General features: G+C 48.0%; 1 protein-coding gene across 1 annotated transcript in view; it reads left to right on the top strand.

The window, feature by feature from the left end:
• P2RY11 (purinergic receptor P2Y11) overlaps positions 1–14,478 on the top strand; it is a 67,706-nt gene extending 53,228 nt beyond the window's left edge. Inside the window, exon 3 of the mRNA XM_075346489.1 lies at positions 13,010–14,478. Within this exon, the coding sequence (XP_075202604.1) occupies positions 13,043–13,984 (942 nt within the window). The 5' untranslated portion in view covers positions 13,010–13,042 and the 3' untranslated portion in view covers positions 13,985–14,478. The remainder of the gene's footprint in view (positions 1–13,009) is intronic.
• Positions 14,479–15,114: the final 636 nt, after the last annotated feature.

Raw genomic sequence — 15,114 nt, forward strand, 5'->3', positions numbered from 1 at the left:
CTGCAGCGTGGTCAATGGCAGACCTGAAATTTCTCACGCTCATACCTGCTGTTCACCGGGAGTGACCTATGGAGCCTTGTTCTGAAAACATTTGGGGCGCCCTGGCCTATCAGGTTGTCACAGGGTATTGTGCAATCTGCCCTTCTGGACAGTATCCACCCTCCTTGGTTAATGGATCCCAGTCCTTTGGTGGTGTTAACAGCTTTTGCAATCAAAATCCTAGGAACACTTCCCACTTGACCCTACCAGACACACCATTGGGGGGCCTGAAGGGAATAGGGCCACCCACATGGGGGGTTGGTGAGGAGAAAGTGAGAATAGTGTCAGTTGAGTTATGAGTTGAATTCAGGGAGGTGAAGTGGCTCTCGTGAGGAGATGCCACGGAGGAGAGCTCCTGCTTACTAGGTGGCAGATGTTGGTCTGGGCCTGGTAGGAGCTGGAACCCGGTCGCAGGGGACAGTGTCAAGGGGCACGGACTGCCGAGGAGAGCAGCCAGCGGCCTTGAGCTATCACTGGGCAGGGGCAGGTCACGATGGGGTATGTGGACTGGCAGGCAGGGGGCGGGGATTAACCTCATACGATCCATGACGGATATATCCTTCATGGGTCGTGAAGGGGTTAATTATTCCATATCCACATTTGTTTGCCCCCCAGCCGGGCTGCTCGGATCCAGATCCGCGGTTCGAGGGGTCTCCGGACCCGGGGGTCGTGTGGCCACTCAAATGAAGGGGGTGATTTACAGGGGATGTATTAGAGTTCGTGACGCCAGTCGTTGTGTGTGGTAATGTGGAGTACCACCGCTGAAGTTGGTAGTACCCGCAGATGATGGAATGGGGCAGCCAGGTGTTGTGACCCTCCACAGGTAGGGGGGATAACCCGGGACTCGGTGATGGTGGGGGAGTGCCATTGGATGCAAAGGGGTCACTTGTGTACTCACTCAGTCCATTAAGCTGACACCGACAACTGGATAAACCAAAGTTCTGGACACCGCTGCCGCTGAGGGGAGATAGTTCGGGTCCTGTCCCCATTGGTGCTGCCTGGTGATCCGTGATCTGTCTCCTGGCACTAAGTTTACTTCTCTAGTGGTCCCGGTAGTATGGAACTAGTCGGGTCCCGCTCCCCACTACGGCTAAGTGTGAGAGCTTGCTCTCAGGGTTCACGCTTGGGATTTTCTGGACCGTTTTAGTGGAAAGTCCTATCCCCCTCGTTGCGCTAGTACCCCCGATTTTTGGAGCGGGTGGAGAGCGGATCTTGAAGGCTCCGTTCTCGTCGGGTAAATTATCAGGTTGCCTGAAGCTACTCCCTGACCTAGGGTCCACGTACCCTGTCGTGCCTGGGTCCCTGCCCGGTGATGGTGCAAGGCCGCCGGCTGTCCTCCTCGACAGATCCGTGCCCCTTGCCACGATCCCCTGCGACCGGGGGTCCAGCTCCTCTAGGCCCAGACCACCGTCTGCCACCTAGATGGGTTCCTAGGAGCCCGGCTCCTGACCTCCTCTCTCTTTCACTTCCAACACACACTCTCCTTCTCCTGACCTCCCCTCTCCAACCTCCCAGGTGGGCGACCCTATTCCACTCCGGCCGTCCACTGGTGTGTCTGGTGGGTGTGGTGCAGAGTGTACCTAGGATTTGATTAGCTGATGTAGGCAACACCATGTAGTTGGGGACCCATAATCAAGAAGGAGGTGGATATTGCACGGGAGGGCAGATTGTGCAATACCCTGTGACGACCTGATAGCCCAGGAGTGGGGCGGCACAGTAGGAGCTGGAACCCCAGTCCCATGGGATAGTGTCAGGTGGCACGGACTGCCGAGGAGGGCGGCCGGCCGCCTTGAGCTATCACCGGCCAGGGGACAGGGCACGACGGGGTACGTGGACCCTAGGCCAGGAAGTAGCTTCATGCGCCCTGGTAATTTACCCGACGGGGGTGAAGACTTCAAGTGTCATCCCAAACCCGCTCCAAAATCGGGGTACTAGCGCACCGATGGGATAGGACTTTCCCAATACAGTCCAAAGAAATCCTATGCGTGAACCCTGAGAGCAAGCTCACTCCGTTAGCCATACGGGTGAGCGGTACCCGAAAAGTTTCAGACTTGTGGGTCCAAAGAAGAAACACAGGTGCCAAGGAAAGGGCCACAGACCAACCACAACACCAAGGGCACGGACCCAAGCAGGCTCCCTCCCAGTTGCAGTGGTGCTCAAAACTCTGGTTTACAAGCTGTCGGTGTGGTTATTTCTGGACTGAGTGAGTACACTGAAAACCCTTCTCCTACCCCCAACGGCACCCCAAACGCCAACCATCCCCAACGGGCCCCGGGACACCAAACCCTCTACACACGGAGGAGATAAAACTCCTTGCTGCCATACCACCGCCACCGGGTGCCCCCAACAGCAGCGGTGGTACTCTATCTTACCACGCATCGTGGGTGGCGTCACAAACTTTCATAATCCCGTGTATATACTCCCCCACTCCTTTTTTAATTCGAGTGTCCGCGCGGACCCCCGGGTCTGGAGACCCCTTGAGCCACCGCGGCTCCGGATCCGAGCAGCTCTGCCACTGCTACGGGGGCGGTACACCTCCAGTGTGTCTGCAGAATAGATGCTGATTTCATGTGCTCTGGATGCTGCCTCTCCCATAGACAGAGCGGGAGCTGCATCCAAGACGCATGAAATAAGTGACATGTTACTTTTTTGAGCGCAGCGATTTGGATCAAAATTTCAGCATGCAAATCGCTGCGCTCAAAAAAGCAATGTGCGGATAGATTGTGCATAATCTTCATAGATTGTGCTGGGGATGCAGGATGCATGCGTTTACGTTGCAGTGCAATATGCAACGTACACGCATGAAATTACGCAATGTGCGCACAAAGCCTAACAGTCTCACAACCCTACAATCTATTCTACACTATGCTGAATGACTGATCCACCTGTCCCCCCGCTACTCCCCGACCTCTCCTCTCTGCCAATCCCTTCACTGGCTTCCCATTGCCCAACGACACCAGTTCAAAACCCTAACTATGACATACAAATCCATCCACAACCTGTCTCCTCCCTACATCTGTGACCTAGTCTCCCGGTACTTGCCTGCACACAACCTTCGATCCTCACAAGATCTCCTTCTCTACTCCCCTCTCTTCTCCTCTTCCCACCATCGCATCCAAGATTTCTCCCGTGCCTCCCCCATACTCTTGAATGTTCTACCACAACACATCAGACTCTCGCCCACCCTGACAAGCTTCAAAAGGAACCTGAAGACCCACCTCTTCCGACAAGCCTACAACCTTCAGTAACCCTCAGTCCGCTATAGCACCACACGACCATCTCTACCATCACCTACTGTATCCTCACCTATCCCCTGTAGACTGTGAGCCCTCGCGGGCAGGGACCTCTATCCTCCTATACCAGTCTGTGCCTTGTTTTGTTTGATTATTGTACTTGTCCATGCTATGTATACCCTTTTCACATGTAAAGCGCCATGGAATAAATAGCGCTATAATAATAAGTGTGCAGGAGGAGGTCTTCTTGGGATATGAGGGAAATCTTTCATCTCTGCTAATTACATTCTGTACGGAACAACAAACGGGAAGAGTCGGAGGCTGCGGACCACCATTATGCCAACCTCATAAATTGTCAGCTCTCGTGAGCAGGGTCCTCGTGCCCCTTGGTTGATTTGTTAGGCTCCGTTCACATGATGAGTTTTTCATGCTGCATGTTTTTGGTGCGTTAAAAATGCAGCAACTTACAGTTCCAGCAAAGTGAATGGGAATTTTAGAAATCTCTTGCCCACTGTACTCATATTTTTTTTTTTTTTTCACCCAGCAGGTTTCAGATCCACACATGTTAATGTCGCGCCCAGGGAAGTGGGGTACTTGGTTCCGGGCGGTATATGTCTTGGGGTGGCCGTTACCCGGTTCCATGCCCTGGGCCCTTTTTGTAATTGGGTGTATTTACAGGGGATTTAGGTTAGTGTTCATACGTGACGCCACTTGCTGTATTGCGGCTATATGTACGGAGCCGCCGCTGCAGAATGTCACTACTGGGGTTGGTGTTAATTGCAGCCTTCAATGGCAGGCCCTCCGCAAGCAGGGCCAGGCACCAGAGGATGGGTATTATGACGGGCGTCAGAAGAAGGTAGCCCACACAGAGGTAGAGTGCAACTGGTTTTTACTCACTGCTGGTTGGTGGTAACTGGTTACCCGAGGCCGGCTAGTTTCACCTTCAGGTCCCCTTCGTCCCTTTGCCAGTTCAGTATTCTGGTACCTTCTTCCCCTGCACCTGTCTTTGGTAAGTGGGTCCCCGTGGAATAGAGCAACTGGGGGTCCCCGTTCTGTGGTTTGTCCACTTCTGTCCGCCTGACGGTAGCATGAACCCTGTGGGGTTGGAGTCTCTGGTCCGGTCCCCAGTTCTCCCTTTGCTACTGAGTCTACGGATTTTTAGTGTCAGCGAGGTCCTTGATGGTCCCCTCGCTGTGCAGGTGTTAACAGGTCGGCTTGGAGCTCTTTCCTGTCCTAGGGTCCTGTACCCCCTCGGTACATAGTTCCGGGCGTACTTCACCATACTCCACTGGCAACTACTCTCCTGGGTACCAGGTCACCGTTAACCCGGGTTAGAACGTCTCCTCACACCCACCTTCACTCCTCTCCTCTCTCTCTGACTACTCTCCTCAGTCTGCTCCTCCCACCTGGTCAACTAGTGGACTGGAGTGGCTCCACCACCTCTAGGCGGCCATCCATTGGTCTGTCCCTAGCTATGTACCATTGTATGGGGAATTGTTGGGGAATCACTGTCAGATTTCCCATCTGTTGATACCTCGAGCCGCCATCACAATTGTAATTTGCTTTCTGGTGGCCACGTGCGATCAACTGACCATATATATTAATGTACCACCCCGCTCTCAGCAGCCGACGCTGCTCTGATCCGGACCTTCTGTGGGTGGCTCGAGGGTCTCCGGACCCGGGGGTCTCGCAGTCACTTCAATTGAAAAGGGGGTTATGGTGTATGGGATTTTGGAAAGTTTGTACATGACGCCACCCACGGTATGTGGTAAATGGGGTAACACCGCTGCCATTGAGGGGACTCCCGGGGGCGTTGGGCTGGCAGCTGGATGTTATTAACCCTCCGTGGGTAGGGATGGATGCCCCGGGGCCCAGTGGGAGTTGTGGTGGCAGGGATTGCAGGGAGCAGGAAACTCACAGTTCAGTTGTCCTGGTGTTGGATGAGGCTGCTTTCAGGTGTAGGGTCAGGAAACACAGGGGTACTCTCCACTTCAGCTCCAAGACTTCTGCTTTCTCTTGGCTTCACTTCCCCTGCAGCACAGGGGCTACAACCCTGTCTGCACTCCTCTCCCTCCTTCTACCGACTGACTGGGGAAGGAGGTGTAGCTGCTTCAATGTACCAGTGTGGGATCAGGTGGTACCAAGGAGGTTTAACTCTTTCTGTGACTGCCTGGTTTTGCCAGGGCGTCACATTACCGCCAGATTATGACCGAACAATACTGATTATTAGTGAAAACCACAGTACTATCATTAAAGGGGATGTCCACTACTGTGACAACCCCCTTCTCATTCCCCTTATTTGCCCCCTTAAAAATAAATAAGCCTTCGGTGTAATTGTGGTTCCAGCGATGTCTCAAACCACATTCCTGGGGCCACATGATATTGGTCGCTGGGCCCACATGTCATAACAATCAGCGCCCAGCATCTGTCATCCCACCTTTGGACATTTGAGCAGGATGTGAGTGCAGCGCTGACGCGTCGTCGGCACAGTGCAGGGCTAAGGCACGCGTCGTCGTCGGCACAGTGCAGGGCTAAGGCACGCGTCGTCGTCGGCACAGTGCAGGGCTAAGGCACGCGTCGTCGTCGGCACAGTGCAGGGCTAAGGCACGCGTCGTCGTCGGCACAGTGCAGGGCTAAGGCACGCGTCGTCGTCGGCACAGTGCAGGGCTAAGGCACGCGTCGTCGTCGGCACAGTGCAGGGCTAAGGCACGCGTCGTCGTCGGCACAGTGCAGGGCTAAGGCACGCGTCGTCGTCGGCACAGTGCAGGGCTAAGGCACGCGGCGTCGTCGGCACAGTGCAGGGCTAAGGCACGCGTCGTCGTCGGCACAGTGCATAGTAAGGGTTTATTTTATTTTTTTTTAAAGTTGTATAACATGTTATATAAAGTGCAGATTTGCTTTTCTTTTGTTCGTTAGTCCCAGGATGTGGTGAGATGGTGATGTGTAAGTGTTATTGTCGACACAATGTGAAACTTTCAACCTGAAAGTCACAGTATGTGCATTATGTACAGTATGTCCAAATACACAGTGGTCCTGGGGAGAGGGGAAAGTGGACTTACTGGAGGATCTGAGGTGTCGTTCTCCTTCTATCACTAATTAGCAAGGTTCATGTAGTGACCCTAAAGTATTATGGTAGATACAATGGAGAGAATAACTATTTTATCTTCTGCTGGTTTTGCAAGTTTTCCCACCTACAGAAAATAGAGAGGTCTTTAATTTTTATTGTAGGAAACTTCAACTGTGACAGACAGAATAAAAAAAAATCCAGAAAATCGCATTGCATGATGTTTAAATAATTACCCCTTCACCCTCGGGCGATTTTTTTTTTTTTTTTTTTTTTTTTTTTTTTTTTTTTTTTTTTCCTTCCGAGAGCCGTAACTTTTTTACTTTTTCTGTGAATCTTGCCATATGAGGGTTTTTTGCAGGACGAGTTGTACTTTTTAAATGAAATCATAAGTTTTACCATATAGTGTACTGGAAAACAAAAACTGCAAAACAAAAAGTGTGATCGCACAATAGTTTTTGGTATAGTGTATTCACTGTGTTCACTATATGGTATAACAGATGTGTGGGTGTGATGCCTCAGGCCGGTGCGAGTTTGTAGACAGGAAATATGAATAGGTTTACTTTTATCTAAGGGGTTAAAAAAAATGCATAAGCGTGTCCAAAAAAGTCACGCACTTTTTGCGCCATTTCCGAAATTCATAGCGTTCTCATTTTTTGGGATCTGGGGCTCAGTGACTACTTATTTTTTGCTTCTCGAACTGACTTTTTAACAGTACCATTTTTGCACAGATGCTACGTTTTGATCGCCTGTTATTGCATTTTGCGCAAAATTTGCGGCAACCAAAAAGTAATTTTGCCGCTACGCCATTTACTGATCAAATTAATTGATTTTATATTTTGGTAGATCGGGCATTTCTGAACGCGGCGATACCATATTTTTTTTTTAATTTTTTTAACCCTTTGATTTTCAATGGGCCAAATTGCAGGTGATTTGAACTTTTTTTTTTAAAGTTTTTAAAACTTTTTTTTGTTTTTATTTCATTTTTACTAGTCCCCCCCTAGGGGGCTATAAGGATCAGCTGTCTGATTGCTCTTCTATCTGAGATCTGGAGAAAAGCTGCATTACTCTCATACACGGGAGTCTGCCGGCAGTGAGAGAAAGTGACTCGTGATAGCTACAGGAGTCATAACATGACCTTGTGCTACCATGGCAACCACCGAAAGTCACGTGACCACGTCTCGTGACTTCCGATGGGGGTGGGTAAGTTATCCTTATGGCGGCACGCTGATACAGCTCGCTGTCAGAATTTGACAGCGAGATGTAAGGGGTTAATAGGCGCGGGTGGAACGCGATTCCAGGCAGGCGCATGTCAGCTGTTGAAATCAGCTGATGTGCGCGGATAGCCGCGGATTGCCCATGGTAACCCGCGAGTATTAACCTCACATGATCCATGACATATCCAGCACGTCGTGTCGTGAAGAAGTTAATTTGCATTTGATTGCATGAAATAAGTATTTGATACAATAGCAAAACAGAACTGATTATTTGGTAGAAACCTTTGCAGCTACAGAGGTCGGACATTTCCTGTAGATCTTGACCAGGTTTGCACAAACTGCAGCAAGGATTTTGGCCGACTCCTCCATATGTGACGCCCTGGACTTGCCAGGTAGTCACAGGTAGGCCCTTGCATAACACCCATCCCCTAAAAAGGTGTCATCAGCCAACCTTAAAACCCTAGTCCCCTCCCTCAGGGTTTGATGTACACACCAGAGGGCGTGCCCAGGTGGTTGGACATGCCCATCGAGGAGTTCACAGGTCCTGAGGCAGGAAAAACAAGCAGATCAGTTTTGACAGTGGAGTGGTGAAGTTCAAGTGCAGAGGCAGACCTGTGCCCAGGTCTGCAGACTGACAACAGGTGTCTGGGTCGGAGCCCAGTCACCTCTGGCTAGGAGGCATACGGTGGCCTCAGCCTGCAGGAGCCGGGAAGACGGCTCGGTGGAACCGTAAGGGACTGGGACAGGTTAGTGGACCGCCGGTACCGAAGCGGGGAACCGACTGGAAACCGGAGCACAAAGGGGTGTACTCAGACCCTGAAGCGAGGTCCAGAAACCAGTGGACCATGTTAATTAACTGATTGAGGTCTGGACTTTAGGTCCTTTCCCACCCAAGTCCCGACTGAAGACAACAGCCCACCGAGGGGGATAGAAAGCCACCGCACAGGCAGAGAGATCCCACGGGCCAGCGTCTGCGGACAAACGGGCTCTCCTGACATACACAACGCCGGGGAGCAGGCTCCCGTTGCTGAAGCACAGGCAGCCCAGAGCTACAGTACAAGGTGCAGAAGAAAGGCGGAGACCACCAACCCGAGTGGGGGACCAGACACAGCCGACTGCGGGCACCGACCACCATCATCTTGGTTTACCAGAGACTCTTGTGCATCAATCATAGTGAGTACAACTGTGCCCTCGGGCCGCGCACCGCCAAGCACCGACATACCATCCCAAGCGGGTCCCGGGGCCATCACCCCTACCCACGGAGGGGTTAACAACTTTGCTGCGCCACATCTCACCCGGGCGCCTAGTAAACAGCAGCGGTGGTGTCCACATTCACCACAACCCGTGGATGGCGTCACGAACTTAACCAAAACCACGGCTCCGGCCGTAAACCTAACCCCTTCAAAGCGCCAGCCCCTTTCAGAGCGAAGTGACCCCGGGTCCGGAGGCACTCGAGCCACCCACCGACGACCCCGGATCCAAGCGGCTCGGCTGCAGCCGAGCGCGGGTCGGTACACATACAGATCTTCTCCAGATCCTCAGGTTTTGGGGCTCTCACTGGGTAACATTGAGTTTCACCTCCTTCAAAGATTTTCTATTGAGATCATGTGGCGCCCCTGCGGCTTCAGGGGCCACAGGGTACTGCACCTCACCCGGGGTGCAGTATTCATCTCAGATACGGAGGAGGTCATCACCGGTAATCAACCATCACAACACATAACATGGAAGCTCTGTCACTGGGACTGGGCTAGGGTAGGTGCCAAGGGTGGCCATCACGAGATATGGCATCTCTTGAACACTAGTTCAGCAACCCGGGAGGTGGGGCACCTGCAGGGGAAGTTAGGAGCCATCTCACACAGCAGTTAGTTAGCTCCGGGCGCGGCAAGCGCTAGGTCGCACTCAGGAAGAGACAACAGTCAGAAGTGACAAGGACAGACAGGGGCCCGTGGTCCGGAGCTGGAGGTTCGATCCGGGTTCTTGGGGAAAAAAGGGAATCTTGGGGTTCGCGGGGAGTTCTTCAGGCACCCGTGACCCGTTACACGGCCCAGGAGCTGGGGTGTAAGGAAGACGATTGGAAAGGACACACAGAAGGAAATGCCAGCCTTGACCTCCAAACTATCCGGGATCGGCTGGAGCCTATCACAGCGGAGTCCGACAGTCCAAAGGCGGTGTGGCTTTAGTGAGTAAAGAACTTGAACGGTGCTCCCATCATCGCGCCCCTGCGCCATCGGCAACTACTACCTCCAACATCCTCACTGGGGCCTAGCTCTATCTGTGGAGAGCTGCAACTACCCTCATCATCCCCATCTTTGACACCGCCAGGGTCATGGAGATGGGCCAGGCCGCTGTGACTTCCCAAACAGACACCGGCCCATGACGAGTACCCCAGAGATCCCGTGGGCGCGTCATTCAGGTCTGGAGACTGGCTAGGTCGCTCCAGGACTTTGAAATACTTCTTTCGGAGCTGCTCCTTAGTTGTCCTGGCTGTGTTTCAGGTCATTGTCATTCTTGAAGTCTCAGGCACGACCCATCTTCAATTTTACTGAGGGAAAGAGGTTGTGGCCGAAATCTCATGATATATGACCCCATCCATCCTCCCTTCAATACGGAGCAGTTGTCCTTTTCCCTTGGCAGAAAAGCCCCCCAAAGTATGTTTCCACCCCCATGCTTCACGGTTGGGACGGTGTTCTTCGGATTATATCCACCCTTCTTTTTCCTCCAAACACAGTGAGTGGAGTTGATACCACGGTGGCTCAGTGGTTAGCACTTCAGTCTTGCAGCACTGTGGTTTTGGGTTAAGATCTCACCAAGGAGTTTGTATGTTCACCCCATGTTTGCATGGGTTTCCTCTGGTTTCCTCCCACACTCCATAGACACACTGATAGGGAATTTAGATTGTGAGCCTCAACGGGGACAGTTATGCTGATGTATGTAAAGCGCTGTGGAATTAATAGCGCTATCTAAGTGAATAAATATTATATTATAATAATAATTTGGTCTCATATAACCACATGACCTTCTCCCATACCTCCTCTGGATCATCCATATAGTCATTGGTGAACTTCAAATAGGCCTGGACATGTGGTGGTGTGAGCAGGAGGACCTTGCTTTCCTTACAGGATTTTATTCCATGACTGCGTAAAGTGTTACTAAGGCTAGGTTCGCACACTGCGTCTTTTTGACGCTGCGTTTTTGTGCGTTTTTGGCCGCTAAAAACGCACAAACGCACCTGCGTCGAAAAAACGCATCAAAAAACGCATGCGTTTTTGCCGCGATTTGGTGCGTTTTTGGCTGCGTTTTGCTGCGTTTTTGATCTCTGCGTTTTGCTGCGTTTTTCCAATGCATTGCATGGGGGGAAAACGCAGAAAAAGCAGGAAAGAACTGACATGTCCATTTTGTTTTTTTTTTAACTCAAAAACACAGGTAAAAAAAACAGATGTGTGTGTGTGTGTGGACAGCAAAAATGAAAAGTCATAGACTTTGCTGGGGAAGCAAAGTCCTGCAGTTTTGAGGCCAAAAACGCACCCGAAAAACGCGCAAAAACGCTGTGAAAAACGCACTGTGCTCACATAGCCTAACAGTAATCTTTAAGACACTGGTCTCAGCTTTCTTCAGGTCATTTGACACCAGGTCCTCCTGTTTAGTTGTGGGCTGATTTCTGACCTCTCTCAGAATCATGCTTACCCCACAAGGCGAGATCTTACATGGATTGACAGTCATCTTGTGTTTCTTCCATTTTCTAATAATTGTGCCAACAGTTGTTGCCTTTTCACCAAGCTGCTTGCCTATTTTCCTTTAGCACATCCCAGCTTGTGCAGGTCTGAAATTTTGTCTCTTGTGTCGTTTTTATTTTTAATTTTGCCTGTCCCGTTTAAGTTACCCATGATTAACATTACAGACCTCTCCGTTCTTTGTAGGTGGAAAAACTTGCAAAATGGGCAGATGATCAAATACTTATTTTCCCCACTGTGTACATAAGTTAGGCTAAAATAACTAAGTATTGGACACCAGGGACTAGGACACAAATCCACGAGGCATTTGGGGCACCAGGTGAAGATATCAGAGTGATATTAGAGGCTAGTACACATCACACAGGACTGCGGGGACAAGAGGGGCGCTTTACCCTTCAGTACTTTTTGGGGTGCTAACTTGAATGTCAGCAGAGACTGTCACCAACCATCAGGAGCTGCACCACGGCGTCCCTGCTATCAAAGAGTGGGAAATACTGGGACATGTAGTTCCTAAAATTGCCTCTTATACCTGCTGAGATTTTGTATTCTTATTAGTTTTTATGCTTTTCTCCTGTGTGTCACGTGGGAGTCAATGCCTTAATATATCTATATTCTGGTAATATCACACTGCGCTGTATAATGATATATCTATACACTGATAATCACACTGCGCTGTATAATATATCTATATACTGATAATCACACTGCGCTGTATAATGATATATCTATATACTGATAATAATCACACTGCGCTGTATAATGATATATCTATATACTGATAATAATCACACTGCACTGTATAATGATATATCTATACACTGATAATCACACTGCACTGTATAATATATCTATATACTGATAATCACACTGCGCTGTATAATGATATATCTATATACTGATAATAATCACACTGCACTGTATAATGATATATCTATACACTGATAATCACACTGCACTGTATAATATATCTATATACTGATAATCACACTGCGCTGTATAATGATATATCTATATACTGATAATAATCACACTGCACTGTATAATGATATATCTATACACTGATAATCACACTGCACTGTATAATATATCTATATACTGATAATCACACTGCGCTGTATAATGATATATCTATATACTGATAATAATCACACTGCACTGTATAATGATATATCTATACACTGATAATAATCACACTGCACTGTATGATATATCTATATACTGATAAAGATCACATTACACTGTATAAGGACATATCTATATACTGATAATCACACTGCGCTGTATAATGATATATCTATATACTGATAATAATCACACTGCACTGTATAATGATATATCTATATACTGATAATAATCACACTGCACTGTATAATGATATATCTATACACTGATAATAATCACACTGCACTGTATAATGATATATCTATATACTGATAATGATCACATTACACTGTATAAGGACATATCTAGATACTGATAATCACACTGCGCTGTATAATGATATATCTATATACTGATAATCACACTGCGCTGTATAATGATATATCTATATACTGATAATAATCACACTGCACTGTATAATATATCTATATACTGATAATGATCACATTGTCTTTTAATATTTACTACTTTTTTCTTAGGATATTTAGATTTTAATATCATTATACATTTTTTTTCTGTTTCTTATTTTGATAATTGATGTTGTACCCTTTGTTTTCTCTGCAGTGCTGGCCTCGTTCTACAGAAGAGCATTGATATATGGAGACCCCCAAGTGTAATAACATCTCCTTCTCCCACGTCCAGATTAACTACCTTGCTCCAGTCTACGGGGTGGAGTTTTTTCTTGCTTTGGTTGGAAATGGATTTGCTATCTGGTTACTGGTGCCTCGAGGATCCAAAAAAAGCCATGCGGGCATCATCTTCTCTCTGAACCTTGCAGTGAGTGACCTGGCCTATGCATTGTCCTTGCCTCTTTTAATCGCTTACTACTCTATGGGCAAAAATTGGGTCTTCGGCCTGGCCCTGTGTAAAGTGGAGAGGTTTCTTTTCAATTGCAATCTCTATGGAAGCATCTTCTTCATTACTTGTATCAGCGCCAACCGCTGCCTGGGTGTAGTGTACCCATTCTATGCCCGAGGTAAGGTAGAGAGTAAACATGCCAAGGTGGCCAGTGTGATTGTATGGCTGATCGTAGCCACCATCTCCGCCCCCGTCTATAAATTCGCGACCACCAAGCAAGAACTAAATGTGACGGAGTGCATAGGAACGGCCCTTGATAGCATGTTGCCCTCTTACTTGCCCTATAGCCTCTTTCTTGCTGGATTCGGCTGTGGACTCCCATTTGTGATCACTCTCTTTTCATACATTGGCATCGCGAGGGCTGTCTGTAAAAGCCACGGGCTCGGGTCAAGAGATAAGAGGAAGGTAGTCACTATGGTCTGCATTGTGGTGGCCCTTTACTCCATCTCATTTTTGCCATATCACATTCTGAGGAACCTCAACCTTATGAACAGACTGAAGCCGCCATCCTGTGCCCGTTCATCTTACGTCCACTCTGGTTTCCAGATAACCAGAGGTTTGGTGGCTTTGAACCCTTGTATTCATCCATTGTTGTACACATCCGTCGTGGACAACGTGAGGGCGAGGCTCGGATGCGGCCAAGAACACGTAGAGAAAAAACCTGAGGAGATCCGACTGTGATATGAATCCGTCTAGAGAACCTTAATTCTTCTAAGGTGGAAGAGACAAGGAATCGTCCTAACAAATGCGAGGACAAGACAACTGGTGGATGGAAGGAACATGAGGGCTGAAAAAAAGTCAAGGGAATTGGTCAGGGTTTAGTCTGCCTTGTTTTATGAGTTTGCTACCGAATCCTACCTCAGATTCACATTATCTGAGGTAAAAGTGGAAGTGAAAATGGAACCATTAAACCATTACAGCGCATTGTATAAATAGCAATAGCAGACACAACCCACGGGTAGGTGCGGAGCTGTTGTTGAATAAGGGCAGCCATGTTTTTCTAATCTCGGATGATCTCTTCATCTAGGTATTCATTATCTCGTTTTATGTGGTTGTGATGAGTGATGGCCGCAATTTAATTTTAATGGAAACTTCAACCTGTATTAAATTATATGTCGTGATGTCTGTAAAGCATTTAATGGCGCAGTTTACGTGAATAAAATAAATTAAATATTTGCTATTTATTTTATTGGAAGTCAAAAGCTTTGTGGTAAGCTGCGGTATCCTTGTGATGGCACCACTCATGACTTTTCCTTTTTTTTTTTTTTTTTTTTTTTTAATCCTACCTGCAAATGTACTACAGGCAAATTGTACAGTTGTCAGAGGTTTAATGATTTTGCTGTCCACATAATTGATGAGTTTACATTTTCTATATCTAGAATAGAGTTCCTCAGGGGTGGTGCTTATTTGACCTCCTCAGGGGCGGTACTTCCCAATTTATTGTCTCCCATCAATCCAAGGCTTTTGCTTGTGTGTTATCTAAAAATAACCCATGGAATAAATCAATTTTTTTTAGGATATGGATATAATAAATATATATATATATATATATATATATATATATATATATATATATATATATATATATATATATATATTATTACAGTGCCTACAAGTAGTCTTCAACCCCCTGCAGATTTGGCAGGTTTGATAAGATGCAAATAAGTTAGAGCCTGCAAAGCAGGATTTATTAACAGATGCATAAATCTTACAAACCAACAAGTTATGTTGCTCAGTTAAATTTTCATAAATTTTCAACAGAAAAGTGTGGGTCAATTATTATTCAACCCCTAGGTTTAATATTTTGTGGA

The sequence above is a fragment of the Anomaloglossus baeobatrachus genome, chromosome 4 (assembly GCF_048569485.1).
Source record: "Anomaloglossus baeobatrachus isolate aAnoBae1 chromosome 4, aAnoBae1.hap1, whole genome shotgun sequence".
NCBI classification, from domain to species: domain Eukaryota; kingdom Metazoa; phylum Chordata; class Amphibia; order Anura; family Aromobatidae; genus Anomaloglossus; species Anomaloglossus baeobatrachus.